Source organism: Ochotona princeps, chromosome 15 (genome assembly GCF_030435755.1).
Source record: "Ochotona princeps isolate mOchPri1 chromosome 15, mOchPri1.hap1, whole genome shotgun sequence".
NCBI lineage: Eukaryota > Metazoa > Chordata > Mammalia > Lagomorpha > Ochotonidae > Ochotona > Ochotona princeps.
In genome coordinates, this window is record NC_080846.1 from 22,280,336 (window position 1) to 22,301,960 (window position 21,625).

At 41.8% G+C, this 21,625-nt stretch overlaps 1 protein-coding gene across 4 annotated transcripts in view; it reads left to right on the forward strand.

The window, feature by feature from the left end:
- The window catches only part of MSRB3 (methionine sulfoxide reductase B3), a 146,608-nt gene extending 125,983 nt beyond the window's left edge, over positions 1 to 20,625 (forward strand). For all 4 annotated transcript variants that reach the window (XM_036492473.2, XM_004582999.3, XM_058673117.1 and 1 more), the window contains 2 exons: positions 9,525 to 9,622; positions 17,576 to 20,625. In XM_036492473.2, coding sequence (XP_036348366.1) covers positions 9,525 to 9,622; positions 17,576 to 17,743 — 266 coding nt within the window. In that variant the 3' untranslated portion in view covers positions 17,744 to 20,625. The remainder of the gene's footprint in view (positions 1 to 9,524; positions 9,623 to 17,575) is intronic.
- Positions 20,626 to 21,625: the final 1,000 nt, after the last annotated feature.

Here is a 21,625-nt window from a genome sequence, read left to right on the forward strand (position 1 = left end):
CACATCTTCATACTTACCCTGAGAGTTCTTCAGTTGCTGATCGGGGACAAGAGGTGAAAAGAAGGACTGCTTTCTTTAAAATGTGAAACAGTCTTGCTGGGAAAATGGAGACAGCTGTTGGGATGTTGATTTTCCATAGTAAATCACTTCCCATTCAGGTAGTGCAGGAGAAACCCGTGTCTGTGGACAAATAACGGAGTTCCTAGAACTGTGGGGCGGCTTTCCTATTCGGAATTGAGACCTGCTAAAGAAATAAGCCCTGATATTAGACCTGATGGTATCGGAAACCTACTTCAGTGGTAGAAGGATTGGCCCATACAGAACAGTCAATCAGGGATCACCACACACATACAGAGCCATCCAAGAGCTAAAGGAAAAATCCAGGATAAGGGGAACAGTTGTTGCAGAGAGCATAAATGTTTTAGGAAATAATTAAAATAATGTAACCCTCTAATTCATGGTCTCAGAGATACTTTGAAAACTACTTCATTGACAAAATATGATGTTGGTGTGAAAAAAGACAATAGAACCACCAGAGGCAAGAACAATGTGAAAAAAAGCAAGTAGCCTGTCATGCAATGCCATTTATGTGAGTTTTTAAACATCTAAGACATTAGATATTACTTATGGATGTGCATATATGTAGGAAATGAAAGAAAACAAGTGTAGAATATTAAATAAGCAGTCATCTTTAAGCATCCAAAACTAGGAGTTGCGTACTTCTAGAAGTAAGGAAGAAGATCAATGATATATCTGGCTGTAACTGTGTTTTGCTTTGTTAGAACAAACAAAAAAGCTAGAATAGATAGACAGAAACAACAAGGAAAGCTTAGAATCAGTCAGGAAATGGTCAGCATGGATTCACTTATACCTTACTTGGTAGGACACAAAGATTAGTTACTCCTCACTAGGGTATTGAAGGTTTCTCTGCACACCCCTCCTAAAACTGTTCTGCACCTAAACTGTTGACATATGTCTTGTTAGAGTTATAAGCCAGTTTAGATTACCCAGAAAACTGCCAGGTTCAGCAAAATTATGCTTCAACACTATAAACTGCTAAATACTAAAATGAAAATAGACACGAGACAACTAAATAATAAACTATAGCCATTTTAAGGTGTATAGAAGCCGGTTGTATATAAACTAAAATTGAAATGTCAATGAAGTAGTCACAGGATGTGATTAAGAACTTGCGGTTTTTACCATATTGGTTACTCAATACCATGTCAATTAATTCCATAATGTTGTAAATTGTTGTTGATGTTATGTTGGGGATTTTAGTTGATCGGGATGATACTCTGCCAGCTCTACCTTCAGACTAGAGATGGTCTCCCCAAGAAACCGTTGAATTTATCTGAACAATAAGATGCTGAACTCTATGCTTGGTATATGCTTGCAATGAAAGAATCTCCCTGAATTTGAACTATAATACTGCAACAAAAGGTAGAGGAATTCACCATGGGGGGAGGGTGTGGGAAGGGGTGGGCGAAATCCCAGAGCCTATGAAACTATGTCACATAATGCAATGTAATTAATAAAAAAATAATAAAAAAGGAAAGGAAAGAGAAAAAAAGAAAAAGAGATAAGAAAGAAGAAAAGCTGAAGTAAATATGGAAAACAGTATTATATGCTAATGTGAATAAATAGTAGCTGTTACATCACGGATACCTGTTTTGTTTATTTTGAAATATATGAGGATACTTCAAATAATTTATGGGAAGTAGAACTAAACGGTAAGTTATTTCTGTGCAAAAATAAATTTAACTTCACATAAGAGTAGAGGGCCTTCAAAAAGTTAATGAAAATTTATATTTTGAAAAATAAGTCTATGCATGGATGTCCACTGTTCCATCTAAGCCACTGTAATTTCCTTCATGGTTGGAGTATTGAGTCCAGTGATTCAATTGGGGGGATTCCCAAAGATACTTCATCTGAGGTGATTCCAGACCTGTTTCTTGTGTGTGCATGCCAATACAGAGTCCAGCACAGTCTGTCACCCAAATCAGCTTATGCACACGCTGTTAGTTGCAATTGCTGGGTCAGTTGTCTCCAGTCCTGTCTTCTACGCAAATTGAGTGTTGCAGTCCAGTCTGATCTGGCCCACTGCACATTCAGCACCCATGCAAACCAATGAGAGTTGTAGCCTAGTCAGTGACCCACCAGGTCCTCCCCCTGCCCTGGTTCCCGTGGTTGCCAGTACATACAGCAGAATGGTCCTGTCTGTCCTATATCTCATTCAGTTTTCATATGTATCAGTGAACTTTAAAGCCTAGTTCAACCCAACCAGCCCCACTACCCAGCCCATACATATGCTGGCGGGTGCCATTCTCTGTCTAGGCATACCTGTTCCAGTCCTGGTTCTCATTCTTGCCAGTTCTCATTCTCCCGCTGTTTCGCTAATGGGCTTGCTCCCACTCCTGGATCTTGCACTCTCTGTGGTACTGTAGTTTAGCTTGACAGGGTTTCCCTCCTCCGCCCCACCCCCCTGTGCCCAGCATCTGTTAGCTGATGCTGTGGCAAAGCCCAGCCAACTGACAGCCCCTCTGGGTTTTGCATGTACCAGTAGGTATAGTCTGCCCAGCCTGGCTTGTCCCCACTCCAGTTTACATGCAGGACAACAGGTGTTGTACACCTGCCCAGCCTGATCTACCCCTGATCCCAGCTCTCAGGCTCACCAGTGGGAATAGTGGCCCACCTGGGGACCTCCCTGCAGCCTCCCCACCATATTCGCTCACTCTTTCTGAGGTCTCAGGTGTGCTGGTTGGGTGCTGTGGCCCAGTCTAGTTTGTATGCCCCGCCCCTGGCATTTGCAGTGGGTGCTGTAGCCTACTCTGACCCAGCCTGTCCCCAGTTCCAGCTCATGATGGCAAGGATTACAGCCTAGGCAGCCCAGCCAGCCCCCAATCACAGCCCTAGTGGGAAGTGGCTTGTGTTGCAGCCTGACCCAACATAACCCCCACACTATTTTGGCTCTCAGATTTGCCAGCAGGTGATATGAACCGCTCCAGTCAAGCTTACCCCAGACCTGAGCCAAAGGTAAGCCCATGGGTACCATAACCTGGCCTGGTTTGGGCTACTCCCTGTCTTGGTTCTTGGCACTTACTTGCAGGGACTGTGTCTTGACAGAGGAGTTACTAAGCTCCTCCATCAGTACCTCTTCCAATACCAGATCTCGCACACACCACTGAGTTAATGGGTCATCCCTACTTGGTCTACCTCCTGTCCTAGCATGAACAGTGGCTTTTCCTGACCGGCTCTCACCCATTCCAGTTCTTATTATTGGGTGCTAGAGTGCAACCTAGCCTGATCCAAACCTCACACATGGCTCAGCGGGGACAAAGACCTAGCCTAGTCCATCCCACACCCATCCAATTCTCATGAACTTCAATGGGTGCTGGAGTCTATCCCAGTCTTGCATACCTCAGACCAAGTCCACATTTTAGCCGAGGGAGAATGATTCATATTCCAACCAGATCACATCCCCCACTCTTGCCCCTGCAGTCACCAGTGGGAACCACAACCCAGCCAGGGTGTTCCCATAGCTCCCAACCAGGTCTGATCCCAGCCACAGAACCTGCACATGTCAGTGGTTGCTCTGACCCAGCTTGGCATAGCTCCTTCCCTGTCGTGACCTTTGTCTTTGGATGCTACAGTCTGGCCTGACCCAGCCAGTCCTCAGTCCCAACTCTTGCAGGTGGGTGCTGCAAGCTGACCCTGTTCAGTCTGCTCACATCCCTGACTCATGCAAACCAGTAGATGTGGCAGCCTAGCCTGGCATGACCTGTACTCCATCCTATTTTTTGCACTTACGAGTAGGCTGTGGTTTGCTCGGCCCTGCGCAGTGTGCCCCCTTCCAAAACCAACTCACACACTTGCTGACAAATGGAACTACCCTGCTCAGCCTGGCCAACATGCAGGGCTGGACCATGTACTCATCAGCGGGAGCTGTGACTCACTAGGGGAGTTTCCCAGGTTCACGCACTTGGGCCACTTCCAGACCCAGATCTCATGCATGCCAGTGGGTGCTTGTTCCTTACCCAACATGGCCTGCCCCATCCATCCCAGCTTTTGTATGAGCTGGTGTGGCCCAGCCCACCCCATACCCTGTTTTAGGATGCTTGTGCAGGTGCTGCAGCCTGGATCTGTCTGCTTGTTCCCATCTCCAGTACCGGTGAGCATTGCTGAATTCCATGGTTATATACCAGCTCAGCCATCATCATCCCAACTTTCAAGCTAATCAGCAGGACTGGTAGTTCCATAGTGTTGAGCCCATATATCCCCCAACAGTATCCATCCCTGGACCTGGTTCTCTTGTGTACTGGTTGGTGTCATGGCCAGTCTAATGTGACCAATTCCCTGTTCCGACACTCACTGTCAGATACTGAAATCTACCCCTGCCAGACAGGCCCCCCAGTCATAGCTTACATGTGTGCTGGCATGTGATGGCAAGTTATGTTCCTTGCTAGCAAGCACAACTTGGGACTTCCATGTGGGCTGGTGCATCATTCTGACCCAAAAATATGTTCAGATCTCTCCCCTCCAAACCTAGAGATCTCAGTCCCTTTGCTTACGTGCAGGTACAGTGGCCCTGTGATTGGATGTTCCTCAGGATTCATTCCTCGCTTACATGTCCTGTGGCCTTATCAATGGATGTCCCTAGGCAGTTAATTACATGCCCCAATACCCCAGAGCTCGCCAATGATTAGCCAGTGGGCAGAGCCCAGTGCTGACTTCATGGGGAGCTAGGATCCCAACCAGGAAGCCTGGGTCAGCAGGGGTACCCACAGGTGCAACCATGTGGCTGGGGTACCCAGACACCCCTGCCCTGCTGCTGCTCACTTACCTGGACTCCGCCCACCAACATGGCAGCGGTGGGCAGAGCCATGGTCCTGGGCATTCCCAGAGCTGTCTGAGATCTGTCACCAGCATGGTCGCTGCGGATGGAGGAAATTCTCGGACTTTGGGCCTGGACAAGCCCAGGATCCTCCCCCTGCCTAGCAGCACTGCATTGGGAGCTAAGATCCTCACTAGGAAGCCTGGGCTGGTACGGGTACCCCTAGGCACAGCCACATAGCTGGGGGACCCAGATACCCATGCCATGCTGCTGCTCAGACTTGACTTGACTCCCTCATAGAGTTTTATTATGTGAAATAGCTAATAAGGTAAATTGTTCAGGGAAGTTGACAGATTTCAACTGCAGAGAAACTAAAAGAAAAAAAAAAATTCAAAATGTGGCCCCGGAGTTACAGGTAGCTTATTGAGATTTCTGAGTCTTATTTTAGAAGGAACAGGATGTATAGGAAGTTGAAGGTGTATAAAAATCTTTGTTATATTAAAATCGGTGAATGAAGGCCTCGTTTTCTAGACATAGTGTGGATAGAATTGACTTCAGCTTGTTTCTAGTCTTGCTAACTTTAATAACTAGTTTTAACTTTTGAGAGGAAGGGAAAAGAGGTTGAGCTAGAAAGCTGTAAAGGTTTTCCTCAGGTGTCAATAGAAAACAACTTGTGGAAGATTATGTTACTCTTAAATTATGTATTCAGGTTGAGTCAGAGCAGCTTTATTAAGCTACATTTGGAAAGGATATTATTTTTATCACAATCTAAAAAACTCTGCTGTAGCATAGAAGGTTGCAAGCAGCAAGGAACTGGCACGAGCTATCTGTGTCACTGGTCTTCTGTTAGAGGGAGAAATAAGCATATTATGAATTCATTTCACCATTTGCAAGAAGTATTAAATTATAGCTACAAATATGGTGTGTTGATTACATAAAGTGAAAGCAGAGCTACCATATTACAACTTGTTTTTAGTTGTACTACCTGAATTTATTTGCTATATGGAGAAGAACATTCTTTGAGGAGAGAAACTTTATTGAAAGTAAGACATTCTTGATAATGATAGGTTAATATCTAGCAAGCTCAGTTTCTGTTCTTTTGCATGAAATGATAAGAAGCCGAGATTCAACTTGATCAAATAAAAACAAAGGGATATGTTGGGGGAGGGGGGTGGAAGAGACAACTCTGTTTATACAGGTTTTCACATGACTTTTATTTTTTAAAAAAGTGCATGGAATGCATCCAAAACAAACACTGTTTTGTTAGATGAGAAGACCAAAAGGAAAATTCTAGAGAAAGGAGGATGGATGGTCTTTCTTTAATGTCAGAACTGACATAAACACACTCTCCTGCCCCCACCATTTTGCTCAAGATAATTTTCTCTACAAGACGCAGATTGCTTCAGTCTTTCCCTATCACCCTTTGAAGCACTTTCCTTATTATTAGGAGTGGGGGCAGGGTTTCCTTTGAGGATTTTTACAGCATTGAAGAGTTCCTCCGTTAAATGCTTTCACATGAAGAGGGAATTCCACTTTCAGAGTGCTGTCATCACTGTGGCTTGTTTGCTGTAAGACAGTTTACTCATGGATGATGGTCCTTCCTTGGTTTGTCCTTAAGGACTTACCTTTTTGATGCATTTTCTTTGGATAGAGCTTCTCTTTTTCTTAGAGACCTAGCACTGCTGCTCAGCATTGCCCTTTGTTACCCTTCCTGGCAAAGTTAGCCATGATTCTCTAGTGAAATGTGCTGCGTCACACAGGACCACAGTCTCCATCAGGCTTTCTCCCATCAGTCTCCACTAATTAAGAATTGGGTGGCATGCTGATACTCTGTTTTGAAAACTGCGTTTCTTCCACAGTGCATAGGACTGGGAGTTTTTGAAATATCCTTCTACTTGCCTCTTCTACTGTTTTCTGTAATGCTATCATAAAAAAAAAACCAACAAAAAACAAACCATTCAACTATCAACAGTCATCCAGAAACATCAAAATTTTTTGAGAACCTCTACTGATTTTGCTCTAGCTGGCTCAGTATTATTCTTAGAGTTTTTCTAAAAATTCTGTAAATATTTAATTCAGTTAGGCAAAGTGTTCAGTTGGAGTTGACAGCTTGTTTGAAAGCAATTCCTTTGCCCCAAATCTTTAGTAGGGAGTGTTTCAGAATTGTTAGGAAAGAATTAGAATTAAAAAACCCCAAATATAATCCACAGTTTCTTGTTATCTACAGATGAGTTTCTGTGTCTTTGTAGCTATTTCAAATATATGAATAAGTAATTATGTCTCAAATTAAACTCTATCATTTACATCACAGCTCCTGTATTTTCTCTTTGAACAGCTTAGTGGTTAGGAGATGAGAGAATCCATATTGCCTACTATACACTCATTATTTGCTTTCACCCAGAGATCCTTAAATGCAACAGTTCAACAATCAGCTAACCCAGACAAGACAGTAAAGATATTTCTTAAAACCTTCATTCTGCTGACTGCGAGTGTTCCAAAGACTTGTGAGCCTTTTATTGAAGAAGAAAGTGGAAATCAGAAGAGAACCATAGACCAAAACCAATGCTCACATTCTAGATTCGGCTCTGCTGTATCCTGCCTGTGTAACCTCAGCAAGTAATTTATCCTTTGGCCTACTTCTTCAAAAAAGGAACTCTGAAATGAGTGACCCAGATAATCTTCCTGTTTCTACCATGGTATAGACATGAAAAGGGTGTTTCTCTGCCTCTAGAAAAAGGTTTTGTTACAAAGGTTGAGCCAAGTGGGAAACTGCAATGAGAAATGAGCATGGTTATATCTTAGTTTGGAAAAAAGTATTATTTCTCATGTGACTCTGTGACATAATTATGTATCCCTTGGACTTATCAAAGACTAACTGGAGGTCAATTTAATAAGCATTTGAACTGTATTTTTGTGCTGGAGACCATGATAGCAAGAATACTTGGGCCTATACGTTTAGACTCTACCTTGAAGTTACTCAATACCTAGTTATGAAGGAAGCATGAAAATAAGTAAATCACAAACAGTATAATAAATAGAATGAAACAGATACACATATAAGGTGCAGAGGTATCATAGAAGAAAAGTACATACATATATTTCCATGTATTTTGAGTTATAGAAATAGGAAAATGCATATGTGTCACAGGAGGTAGTAAATTTACAACAAAGACAATAACAAAGCTACTAAATCTCTTCACCTGTTTGCTATTGAATCAGGTATGTTGCCTCATAATTTTAATTGCCTTAAATAATCAAGTAAATTCTGCCATAGACAAGTTGAAAATAATGTTTCTTTCTTTTCACAGATTAATGTCTCTGTTTTCAGTGTCCTTAACTATGAGCATTGAACCTGGCTTCACTAGCCATGATAGTTTCTGTGACTGAATAAAATACAACCTAATATGTCAAGTCCTCGATATAAACTGAGTACTATAGTCTAGAGTATATTTAAGTTATCTTTAGAACTTAGAAAATAAGAAGAAATGAGTTTTCTTAAAAATGCTAGTAGTCTCAGCATGATTAATTTTTGTGAGATGTTATAGTCCAAAAGGTTATAGCTTTCCTGGTGATTTGTAGCAATCCTAAGCTGCCATCAAGGGATTGGAAAGTATTTAAGCTCCTGGTATTAAATCTAGCAATGACCATGAAAGCTCTGCCCTTGTCTAGGTTGAGCATTGGGAGAACCTGGAGGAGTTTCCTACAGAAACTTGGCCTGATCTAATTTGTTTTGTCTGAAGTTGGAAATTACATTATTGAAAATTGTCTTCTGTTTTGTTTTGATGGGTGCATTCACACAAAACACAGAATTTCTAAAAATGTTTCTCTTTTCTTAAGGAATAAATTTGGCAATTCAGCAACCTTGTACTTGTTCCATCATTTGGGGGGATTCACATTCTGTTCAGTAACTCCCAGCGTATTATTGGGAAACTTAAAAGCACTCCCATAAGTACTGGACATAAAACCTGACTGTATAGTGAAAACTTTTGTGCAATCTTATGGACTATTTACCATTGAGTTTTCAGAATGTGCATATATTTTTTAAGTCGTTAGAATAAGTGGAAGTTGGAACAAGATGCTGTTTGAGAAAAGATACTACCTGAAGAGGCCTGAGGCCTGTTGCTCTGTGAAGAGAGCAAGAATATCGCCTGTCAAGTATAAGCAGGGTGTTTCAGATGCCACACCCAGGGTGCTGAAACAACAGGGTACCGCATTGTTAATATTCAAATCACCTAAACTAAGTAGTAAAAGAGCTTTTCCTCCAAAGAGGTATGAAATAGTTGAAAATTTAACAGATCACTTGATTGTAATTAAGCATAATATGGAGGAGTCATAGTGCCAAGAGATCACATAGATAGGAACAGTGAGAGCACGCATTCTATTTGGGGGGATTCTCTAGAACACCACTGGGAAATCTAAGAATGTTTCTGAATCACAAAACCTCAATGCAATTATAATTATTATCTGAACATTACAGCGTATTATTTCTAAAAGATAACTGTATTCTTGCAAACTATGTTATCGTTCAGCTTTTGTCAACCTCTCTTTTCAGGATGAAAAATTAAACATGAGTCATAGAAATGATCTCCACCATTTCCATTTGCTTAGCTGTTTTTTTTTTTTTAATCATATTCTCACCCAAGACCAATCTCTGTTCTCTCTTGTGGTTGTTGCGCCTGCTGTGCTCCAGGTTGGCCTTCATTCCATGATGCGATCAGTTCCGAGCTCATTACGTTCACAGATGACTTCTCCTACGGGATGCACAGGGTGGAAACCAGCTGCTCTCAGGTCAGTTAACTCCGTTGGAAAACCCAGTGTGCCACACCTAATTGTGCATCTATAGTTACGGGCCAAGAGGCTGGACAGAAGAGGAACAAATACAGGGAAGTCTTAGAAAAGTTCAAATGATTTCTCAGCCTGCAGGTGGTTTGCAACCCTAATGAAATGTCAGCCTTAATATTGACATTATTGAACACAATCACTGTTAGGAACTGAGTCACCAGACTCAGAATAGGGAGGGGAAGGCTGTTCTTGGAGTGTATAGGGATTTTATTATGTGGCCTTATTTACATAAACTGACATTTTGATAATCCCCCCTCCCTGCAGTTCTGTGTCTGCACCCCTCTGGCCCCCTTGTTAAGTCACAATGCCAGTAGTTGCAGTGATACCTGGCCAGGCAATGGGGACTCTGAAGTGGCCTTTCTCTCCTTCATGTGAGGAGGAAGTCCGTGTCTTCAGTGAGCTGAAACGCAATGCCGGTGTCATGTAACTGCTTCCCAGTTTCTCCAAGTCTGTAGACTTGTCTTCATTTTCTACAATGTTTTTTATTAGTTCTACAAATTAAACCAAATTATTGCTGGCTCTCAGCAACGAAAGCACAAAGATGACTAATGCATTGAGAGGTGAATTTGAGAGTATTTTGTGTCTATAGCCAAAGATAAAGCCAGAAGTCTTTGACAGAGGAGAAGGTCAATGGCATATTCCACAGCAGCTCATCCTGTTCTTTCAGTCTGCTTTTCATAAGTGAAGTCTGGAAGTTGTGGCATTGAAACTCACTGATATGACAGAGTATTTTGTTGGGGAGATTTCTACTGCGAGGGAAGAGGGCACAGCCAGGCAGCTGTAATAGCAAAGGAATTGCGATGCAGGCCTCCCCCAGCATATTTCTGTTTGCCCTTTATACATTTTTCTTTAACCTCCTTCATCAGGGACAAGATATTTAGGGAGTAGGTAGCATATTTACTACCAATGAGGGAGGAATATTGGTTTGAACTTAACCATTTGATGAATTTCTGTCTTCATTTTCTTAAAAAAAAAAAGACTGTTAAGTTTATTATCTTTCATGTATAAACTACTACTCTCTGCCTTGAAAAGCAGGCTTCATATTTTATCTAAATCACATTTTCAACTCACTCTAGTTCTCAGATGGGAGCCTGTACAGTTGATAGTGAGACTTCCTGATGCTGGCTCTCACCCGAGAGCTTCTCATTTAATTGGACTTGGGGTAGCCTGAGCAGCACCAGCTTTCAAAGCTCCCCCGTGAACACTCACAGTGACTTTATGAGGTAGGTCCTGTAATTCTCCCTTATTTTACAATGGAGGAAACCAAAACACACAGAGGGTTATTAAACTTGAGTAAATTTTATTTAGATTTAAGTAGCAAAACTGAGACTTGCATTTAGGCTTTCTGGCTGCAAAGCTATTTATGGCTCATAGAAAGACAGTTGGAAAGAGGTAGATTGACAAACTGGAAAGAGTCCTAGAAAAAAAGATTTAAATCTCATGATCTCCTAGAAGCTGATTTTATGCAATCCATTTCAATTGCATTTTAGTTGAGTTTATAACTGTCACACACACAACTTTTCAGGTTAGCTGTCAAAGAATTTAACATTTCTGGCAAAAAAAAATAATAGTGAGATGGTACAAGCAATTTGTCACTTAGATGCAAAATACTTAGCAGACCTCCTTTAATGCTGAGTGAAAAGGCTGTCGTATAACTACTACACAGCTTCTCATTCAGAGCTGGAAGAAAGAGATGAATCTTTGATCTGCTGGTTCACTCCCTACACGCCTATAAAAGTTGAGGCTTGGCCAGGCCAAAACCAGGAGCATGGAACTCCAGCTGGGTCTGCCATGTAGGTAGCAGGGACCCGGTTACTTGTGCCATCCGCCACTGCTCTCCTACGTGCATTAGCGAGGAGCGGGGTTGGAAGTGGAGCAGCTGGGACTGGAGCCAGCTCTGTTATGCGTATTGAAGCAATGACCTAACTCACTGTGTCACAACATTGACCGGCAAACTGTTTTTTAGAAATTGAGTCCTATGAAAACAAGGTCGTGAAGGCACACAAAAAAAGAAACAGATATTTTCTTTGAGACCCTACCCTCTGATTTCCTTGGGACTAGTTATAATTCCCAGTTGGAATAAGTATCCTCCTTTCTCTGTGGCAACTGCAGAGATGACAACACCAATCATCAAGAACAGAGCACTATGCAGGAACTGTACGATTGCTAAAGGGAAGCGAAGTCCACAAATGATGCCAGTGTCAGACAGTAGTCATAACAGATGTCTAGCTAAACCGGGCATAGGTCTTTGATCTTTGTTTAAAGACCAGGGTAACTAACTTGTTGATACAGGGTTAATTACTCTTGTCCTCAATATCCTTTTCTGAATTTTGGGTTGTACTTCCAACACCTTCATTTTCAAGTACTGGATCATTTCTTAAAGATCAATTTGAAATTTAAAGAGAAGAAGGAAAGAATTTTGTTTCCATAAAGCATGTGTTGAAAAGCATGCTTCATGAAAACAGTTCAGTGTGGGAGACAGGCTCCAGCAGTAAAGACCACTAATGTTTGCTGGACTCTGCCCCATGTGGTCAGGGCAGCAGCTGCCTGTCCCCCGCATACAACAACAGAGCACCAAATTCTGATGCGCTGGATTCATTTCAGTATCCTTGTCTCTTAATTTGTGTTTCACACGCATTCATTTTCCCTTAAAAGTTTTTCTTTTCCTTTTTATCCTGCCTCCTCTTTACCTTGACTTGAAAAAAGCAGCTGGTTTAATGGTTCCCATACCGCAACAAACACTTGTGTTACACTTCTTGGTTTTTCTATCTTAGCACTGGTTTTCATTATCAACTTATCTTCTTGTACCTCCCTTTGTTTTTGGTTTATGTAGCTTCTCCTCACAATTCCTCCTGTTTTTCTTTTTCTTCCTTTTAAAAATGTTATAGTTTTGATGTTGAGATGGTGTGGGAAACATCTATGGTTTGCTATCCTGCTTTCTAAAATTCTTGTTTTGAAGTTTATACTTTTTCCCTGTTCTGTTATTGCATCAATATGTTTTGTGTTATGAAAGCAGTCTTAGATGCTTTCAGTGTCTCATACATACTCTTGGTTGAATATGTTCTATGAACCGCTTCTCTCCTTTTGGTAATGATGGTGCATCTAAGTATGAAAACCTTCTTTCCACCAACTTCTGCAAACGTGCTAAGCTTTTGTGATGAAATAGAAGAACTTTACAGGGAATATGGTGACATTACACTTGGCTTATGGGTCCCCAACTCTTGTTTGGATAATAGGCTTCTTTTTGTTTTCGAATTGTGGTGTGGATCACATCATGCCTGCAGTGAATGAGGTTTGTTATGTGGGTAGGATTTGCAGACAGCCTGGGAATCGAAGACTTCTCACCTCTTCCCAATGCATTGTAGCTTTTCCATGTGCCTAGTGACTTCCCAGGTAATGGAGTTATTAGTAAAATTTTATTGAGTGAGTGAAGACTGCTTCAGCCCTGTCATCATTTTTTTGAGCTTTTTGTTTGTTTTTAACAGTAGTTGTTTTTCTCTTGATATTCTACCTGTGAATTGCATTCAGGTTATGGCTTCCGGCAACATCTCAGGTTTGCCAGCTCTGGTGGGAGCACGTGTCTTCCCGAGCTGCAACCACTTCCTAACAGCTTCTTCACTTACTTAATTTTATTTAACTTATATTTTGGGCTATTGATAAATGTGTGGCTGCTATTCCAGTTCCCTGACCATTGTTTAGCAGCTTCTGAATCCTCTGACTCCAAGCCTACTGTGCAGTGCTTCGTCAGGTGTTCAGATTCAGTGCAGTTTGGATTTGCATAGTTTAAGCTTCACTTCAATGAAGTAATTTTATCCTGGAAATATTTGTAAAATGTTTCCTTCTTCAGATAAAATTCTACATCTGGAACAAATGGGAAACTAATAGATCACTTAACTTTCCTGTAATAATCTTTAAGGAAACCATCATAGATACCCAACTTTCCCTAAGTTGGAGTCTATTTGTGGTAGGTGCTACTATGGATGGACTCTGTGGCAGAGTCTCACAGCTTGAGGTTGATGTGAATTTGTTGTTAGCCAAACAGAAAAATGAATACACACCAATGCAAAGCATTTTTTCAAAAGCTTAGCAGTTTTTGGTAAAACCCTAAATCTTATTAATCTTCCACAGATGACAACTCGTATATTGCTGATGATTAAAGATATCCATGTGTTACCAGGGGTTCTCAGCCTCACAGCCCATCTCCCTTTTTCTTGATCTTTCAGTAAAATCATAATGCTGAACTGGTGACTTCACAATCATTTCCTTGGCAAAAGATTAATATCACAAGCACAGAGGGAGAGAACCCTTACTTATACACAAGTGTCTTCAATAACGGGAGGGGGAGAACAGAATACTACTGGCAGAGTAAATCGCTTTTCTTCTTGGAACTCTTTTCCCTTTCTCATCCTGCCCCGTGTGCCCAAGTTTCAAAGCCATGCTTTGAACGTGCTTCAAGCTGCAGATCAAACACTTAAGAGAAAATGACAATAATAATTCCTGAACATCCTAGGACTAGCTGTGTGAAAACCCTGCTGGATGGTGGGAAATACCTCAGTGCAGAAATAGGGAATTGAGCTGAATCCATTGTTTGCATTTCTCATGCACCCAATTGAGAATTGCAGATTTTAAACAATAATGGTTAAGTTTGATGCTCACTTTTTTAGAGAACACCATTTCCAATTTTTTAAGTGGGAGGTTTCATTGATAAAGGGTTCCTAAGGATTCTTTTCCACCCTTCGGAGTGATTCTCTCACACTTGTTTAGCATGAAGACTAAAATAGTAGGTATAAGTCATATTCACTTGTATAATAAAATAAAATAAATCCATGCAAAACAGCTTTGCAAAGTGCACACCAAAGATTCTGTCCTGAAATAAATCCTTAACATCAGGTTTAAGCGATTTCTTTCTTGGGCAACCAGTTTGTTTCAGTTACAACCAGGTGTGCTGAGAGATCCCCACACATTGCCAGTTGGCTGGGGTTGGGGAGGCAAAGCTTGCAGGCGGCTAAAGAAACAATGCATCACTGACAACTTCCATCCATCATCCCAGCCCATGGCCAGGCCTAGAAGGCTGGAGAGAATGGGCTCCATGTGCGCGGCCCTCAGGGAGGAGCCTTCAGAGCTTATGCACTTCTGAAAGAAGCCAAGTAACAGTCTTTTTATGGGAGATGAGGTGTACCTGGAAGGAAGCACAAATGGCACTAGGAAGTTCATCTTCTCTGGCCTCTAACTCTGCAGGCAATGAGGTGAGCATGTCTGTGGTTGGTATAGATACATGTGAGCACGTTCCTGTGTTTTAAAGTGATGATCCTCCCTGGTTCACCCAAGCCTGGTGTGAATCTTCCAGAACACCCTGTGGTAAACAGAATGAAGCCATCGCTGTTATCATTTTCAGAAGCTCACACCTTTTATGACAATTCACCTACTCTGTTCCCAAATAAGTGCTTCTTGTTCCTTTTATCCTAACTGTAATTTCGCCTTCTCACCTCCCTTTGTCTTTTGTTTGGATCAGGAACACATTTATAATCCTTGGGTATTTTCCCCTCTGGTTAAGCAGAAGAATTGTTACAGGTTAGTAGAGAACAACAAAATGATAACGTTAGAGATTGAAAGCCAGTGCAGTTCAACAGATTCAATTACTGTCATTTCAGTTTCTGAAAGATAACCTGGGCTATGAAATCCGTGTTCTCCCAAAAGGCTTCAAGGGTATTTTTACTATGCTTTGAATTGTGAATTGATAGAACTGTTCTCTAGATCTGCACAAGAGATCATTAATAAAAGTAAAATCATTTATTTCTCCAGATATCGATATTTTCTTATTAAATATCCTCCTTACTCCACACACAAGTGTCATATGAAAGGTTTATCTCCCAGCTGCCAAACCATCAAGGTGCTGGAGCTGCCCGTGAAGGTATAGCTGGTACACATTCTGGTCACCAAAAGCCCTAGTTACTGCTGGCCAGCAGCGTTGCTGTTTGGCAGGCAGAAATGGGTATTTTCCTGTGTCCATTGGGTAAGCATAAAGAATTTTTACTGGTGCATCTTAGCTGTGATGCCTGAAAATTTGGCCTCAGTTGTTTATAGAAAGGAAAAGCAGTCTGAGCTGTCAGCCTTGATATTACCTAAACCTGTGTAGAACATGGTAAAATAATGCAGGTTTTTTAGGCCTGTTTCATATTTTCCAGGCAATAGATCAAATCAGTTCAGGGTTCATTTTCAGTTCTTTAATAAGCTGACACAGTGTGTTGGCAGCACCATAAGAATGCCCCTTTAACAGGGAAGTGACATCTAGTCAAAGTTGTTTGTGTCCTATTGATAACCAGGGGACCCTCGAAAATCACACCGAGCATTTGGAATGGGGTTCAAGAACCGGGATTCTGCTTCTTGTCCTCGTAGTAAGCACCTTTCCTCATTACTCTTTCATCGTTTCCATTTGGTGCTTTAGCCACAGTACCCTCTCAGAGCTTACTCTTTTCTCCTGCAATGGCTAACTGTTCTATATACTCTAACAACACAATGAAAAGAATTGAAAACTGTATACCTTTCTGTCATGGGTTTACCTGCATCTTGACACTTTATTCTCCTTGAAATACTCTCTCCTGGTTGCCTAGTTCGTTTCTGTAGGGCTTTAGTCCAACGTCCAAGAAAATCAATGGAGGATTTTCTTGACTTCCCTATCTAAAATGCCCCAAACCCTGTATGCATACGCCTTCCTTTTTCACCCACTGCTTACCACTGATTTCTAATTACCATGTTTTACAGCTCAGTAACTCTCATAGATATGGTCAGCTTCTAACACTAGAATGTAAACTTTGTGAGACCAGGAACTGCTGGCTGTATCTAGAGCCCAACAAAATGCTTGACATGCAACAGGCACTCCAAAATATCTGTTAAAGGAATGAATGGCAATCGTTGACCTTGTGCTTTGGTTTCTGTGTTTCGTGATGAACAGCATGTTTTCGCAGCCTGTCTGAATGTGATACTCTAATGCCTCTGTCGCTTTGCACCTGCCCCTGCTGAGGAGTGAGAGATGCGTGCGATGTATTCCATCAGCTCGGCCGACTATGCCTGGCATCGAAGCAGTTCATGCAAGGAGCCAGTTTTTTGGAGAATTTTTTCTCTGGCTTGATTGTCCCTTTAAATTCCATCCTATTCAGGTTTGTCTCCTCCCTGGATTTCTGGATAAATCAATATCTTAGGTTTTAGCTGAACGCCCTATTCCTTTTCCATGCATTATGTACAGGAGTCAGCTGGGCACTGCACCTATCGGAGCTGGGAAGCAACAGCTCTGCAGTCCAGAGATCTCTCCATGTGCTACCAGTGCAGCATTGGTGACATAAATCTCCTGAACCTTGCCATTGCCTTGCTGGGTTCCAAGAACATCCAGTGCTTGTCTGATGTTAAGTTTTACTGCCCATGAAAGCAAACATCACCTCGGTCATGGCCAGTTAAACAGTATCTTTTACAGTGGCCTTCTGCATATCTGAAATCCACCCATCCAAAGCCAGGAGTCTTGCCAGGGGCAGGATTTTATTTTGCCATGTTGCTTACAAGGGGAAATGAAGAGTCAACACAATTCGTAAAATGCGTGCAATCATTTTTCAGCTTGCTGAAATACTACACAGCTCAAACAATACAATGGCTCCTAAATGATTTCTGGCATGCAGAATTCCAGTGCTATTATTATTATTAATATCATTATTAGCATGTGGTGCAAAGCCTGCCAGAAACCATCTTTGTAGCTATTGACAGGTGGATCAGAACTCCTCCAGAATGGCTCCCATCACAGACCCATAGGCCACTCATCTGTCTACACAGTTTGAAGCAAGCGCATCACAGAACCCGCCTTGTACGCGTCTCTCCTGACATTGTTCTGTTTGTTCTGTTCTTCTCTTTCAGTGTGGTGCTCACCTCGGGCACGTTTTTGATGATGGACCTCGTCCAACCGGCAAAAGATACTGCATAAACTCAGCTTCCTTGTCGTTTACACCGGCAGATAGCAATGGCCCTGCTGAGGGAGGCAGTGGGCTCAGTGGCCCAGCACCGGCGGACAAAGCAGAGCTGTAGAGTTCTGGAGAGGGATGGAAACAACGGGTACTCCATGCACCGCCTACTAAGGAAGCGATCAAATGGTTTCTGTTTGTAGATGTGTTTTTCAAAAAAAAAAAAAAACCTTTTAGGGCAGTTTTGTGTTGGTGTTTTTTTTCCCTTTTGCTTGAACCAGAACCCCTGCCCATCCATGTAATTTGCTCTTGACTAGATTGGAAACTATTTATAGTGTTAGCCAGCAGAGATAACTTTGTGAAACCTCTTCACAAGCCTCAGTATGTGGCCTTTGGCATCGTTTTCTTTCAGCACATGACTTTGCCCCGGGTTTGTTTCTCTTGATCCAGATGCAGAGGGTCCCTTGGTCTTGAGAACAGAGATCTCTTGTGTGTGGAGCAGAGACCAGGGCTGGGGGTGCAGGTCAGGGATAGCTGCATGACACATGGCCTTGAGGCATTACACAGATCTGCCCAAGATAAGGTTGGAGTGATAGCTTATGAGACTTCTCAGCCTGGTGGAAAGTTTGAGCTCAGGTCGTTTTTTCTCACTGAAAGGGTGTGAAGGTCTAAAGTCTTTCCTTATGTTAAATTGTTGCCAGATCTGAGGGGGTGCATAGAGTGTTGTGGCAGAGAAGTAAACATTACCTCATGGTGTGACCTTTACTTTATTTTATTTTCCATTGAAAACATTGGAATGTAGGACAACTGTAAAATGTCGAGCTCCCTTTTGTCCAAAGTTCACAAAGAAGAACACCTGCCCATTGCCTTTTTATAAGTCCTTCTCTCCACACCTAATATCAGCTGCAGGTGGAAGGGCATTTGGGTAGATTCCACTGCACAAAGTAAAATATTGGGGACAACACACTTCCTCAAGGCAACAGAAGTGAGAGAGCATGGAGGAGACCAAAGATGAAGTCTTGAGTCCTGAAAACTCCAGGGTTGGGTAGAGAAGCTGACCGTATAGATTAGCACAGAGAACCTGAACCAAGGGACCCTGGGCACAGAGCTCCTGTGGCCTCTACAGAGAGGTTGGGGACTATAACAGAAGTCAAAAGGAGCCCAAGTTCCACACTTGACACTCACCTGCTGTGTGACAAGGGACAAGCCATTTAACCTCTCTGTGCCTACTTTTCTTCACGTATAGACTATGACTCATAATATTTGTAAAATGTATTGACACTCTCAGGGCAAAATTACTGTATTGCTATACAATTCAGATCAATGTTGTAAGATTAAACTGATCTGGTTCTAATTGCCTCAAAGGCTGAAACCCAGGCATTTGAAATGGAAAGAAGCAGAGATGAGGTTGACTTAGCTGATTGGTATGGAAACAGTTGGGCCAAGAGCCAGAACATTTTCTTTGTAGCAGCATGGCTGGTTTTACTTTGAGAAGTTTGGTTTGGTTGCTTTGTAGCATTCAGTCTGGTGAGATGGATGTCATTGAGCACCATAAGGTTTTCACAGGTATAAGCAAGAGTGATTTAAGTCGACTTGGCTGTGGCTGGATGTGAAGGTGCGTTGTGTGACTAATGGATACTTCATTTATAACTTTGAGTATTAACCCTTGAAATGTTGCCTTTAAAATATTATTTTTGTAAAGTATTGACAGCTTTTTTTTTAAGAATCACATCATCTTTGCTTGTAAGCATCAAGAAGAAATGAGGGGGACACTCGGCAATTTTAAACAAGTGATGACCGTTTAAAATCAGAATGTCCGAATGGCCATGTCCGTGTCCTTGCATTTCTGTGCTAGCACGTAAGAGAAGCCTTGACATCCCGGTGACCCATAGCTGGCCTGGATGCTGTGGTTTTAGTAGGACCAGAGGAGTCTAGCTGTTATCTGCAGGCACAGATAACAAGACGCTATCTGAGCCTGCAGATGCTGGCTGGGCTGTGAGATGCCCCATCCTGGATCAGGGGGTCACTCTGAAACTGAAAGACTTTCTTTCCCCTTTAGAAATGAGGTGTAGGTTTAAGACCAGACAGGTCATCAGTGTTCAGACCATTCTGGAAGTCTTTTCCAGCCTCATAAAGGGAGCCCCTGTGTTTTCCAGGGACCAAAGGATCTCACGTGGGAGGGTATAGTCACAGCCTGCGGTCCATCCATCAGAGAAACACACAGCACTTCCTCAGCCACTCATGTCACATGTGGGGGCCTCCCCGAAGGTCTACTGGATCCAAGCCACAAGGTTAGGGTAGACAAGGAAGATAAATGAAGGGCTTCCTCCCTCTCCACAGAGACTCTAAATTGTCATTGTTTCTTCATTTTTATTAGCATTTAATATTTCCCTGAAAATCAAACAAGAACTCCTTTGCTAATTTTCAGTCTTTGTTTTAAGGAAAGCCAGTTTCTCTTCTACCACATTTTTTGGAGCATCAGCCTTAAGAAAGTGAAACATCCATTGGAAAAAAAAGTGGGGTGTATGCATGTGGTTTAATTCCAGATTGCTTTTGAGTTTAAGTGGTATCAAATTTCAGTATATTTCTGTCTTATGTTAAAGAAATATATTGCTGCAACGTCAGTGAGCAATAATGTCAGCTGTCAAGCACTAGATTTATTTTTGCAGGATATGGAGTGCAATGAACTGAGTCAATATGGCAAGGTGTATGTGATCTGTGGGAGTTACACCATTTAATGTAGGAAATGCATGGGGCAGTCTGCACACCGACTCTTACTGTGCCGCTAGAAGATGCAAAGCTCTCCTGGTGCAGAAAGTGTGACCCCAGGGCCGTGCAAATCAACTATGAAGCAAGCAGCTGGGTCTACTGTCCTGGAGAACATTTCTATGTGTAAACCTTTCATTTCTTAGATGCGTTTGAATTCTTAATACAAGTGGCCTAGCAATTTGAGAACCTCTTTATGTTAATTGTATTTAAAATGTCTCACTTTAAATATAAAATAAAGCAATGAGGGGGATTATCATGTGTTTTGGAGGTCAAATGTTATTTTTGACTTAAATAGCTTTATAATAATTTTCTCTAGACAGTTCAAAATTTTTGAAAAATGATACGAACCTTTCATTAGAAACTGTTTTTCCTGTTTGTTATATACAGAAATTATAAAATAAAATTTCTTTACAAAAATGTCTTCTCTGATTCCTTAAACATTCGTCTTATTTTAGAACAGATGCGTTCAGTATCTACTGGTGCTTTCATTAGGATGCTTTGGTCATCCCCTGCCCAAGCTGACATGTTGATAGTTTGTGTAGAAGGCCTTTTATCTGAAGTAGTCTTTGAAAGTTTGGGCTCTTTGACTGTCAGATTAAGTTCAGCTCTCCATCTCAAGATCTCAAGAAAGGCCTCTGGAGATCAAAAATATTGCAAGAAAGGGAAACATTGGCAGAATTGCTTAATCTTCACCTCACCTCAGAAGAGAACCTTCAGTGTATAGGAAGCACCCTCATTGTAACTCTGAAAGAAAGAATAGAAATAGTACTGCCTAAGCTTCTATGACAGTTTCCCAGGAAACGCAATTTTTGAGGCATGTTGTCTCGGGAAGTTGATTGTGGATGCTTTCCTGCTCACAGGTCAGTTTTCAATGTTAAAGGACATCTCTACAGATGAGTTTCACTGTAGTGTTATTTGTTGCTGAAATGTTCCATTAAAAAAGTTTGTTTATTTAGAAGAATAGAAGTGAGGTGGTGAACACTTTTTTTTTTCAACCAGTTCCTTATGATTTTGTATCCTAAATTTTTCAGACCAGTGTTTCCATGTGGGCGACCTTAGAGCAGTCCTCCTTCTCTTCACCCTAAAGCATCAGTATCACCTGGGTACTTGCCGGAAAGATGAATATCCAGGATTACTTAAAGAGAAATTCTAGGGGATGCGGCCTCAGCAAGCCCTCCAAGTGATCCTGGTCTTGTTCATGTTTGAAAATGACAACCTGGGAACTTTCAGTGAGAAT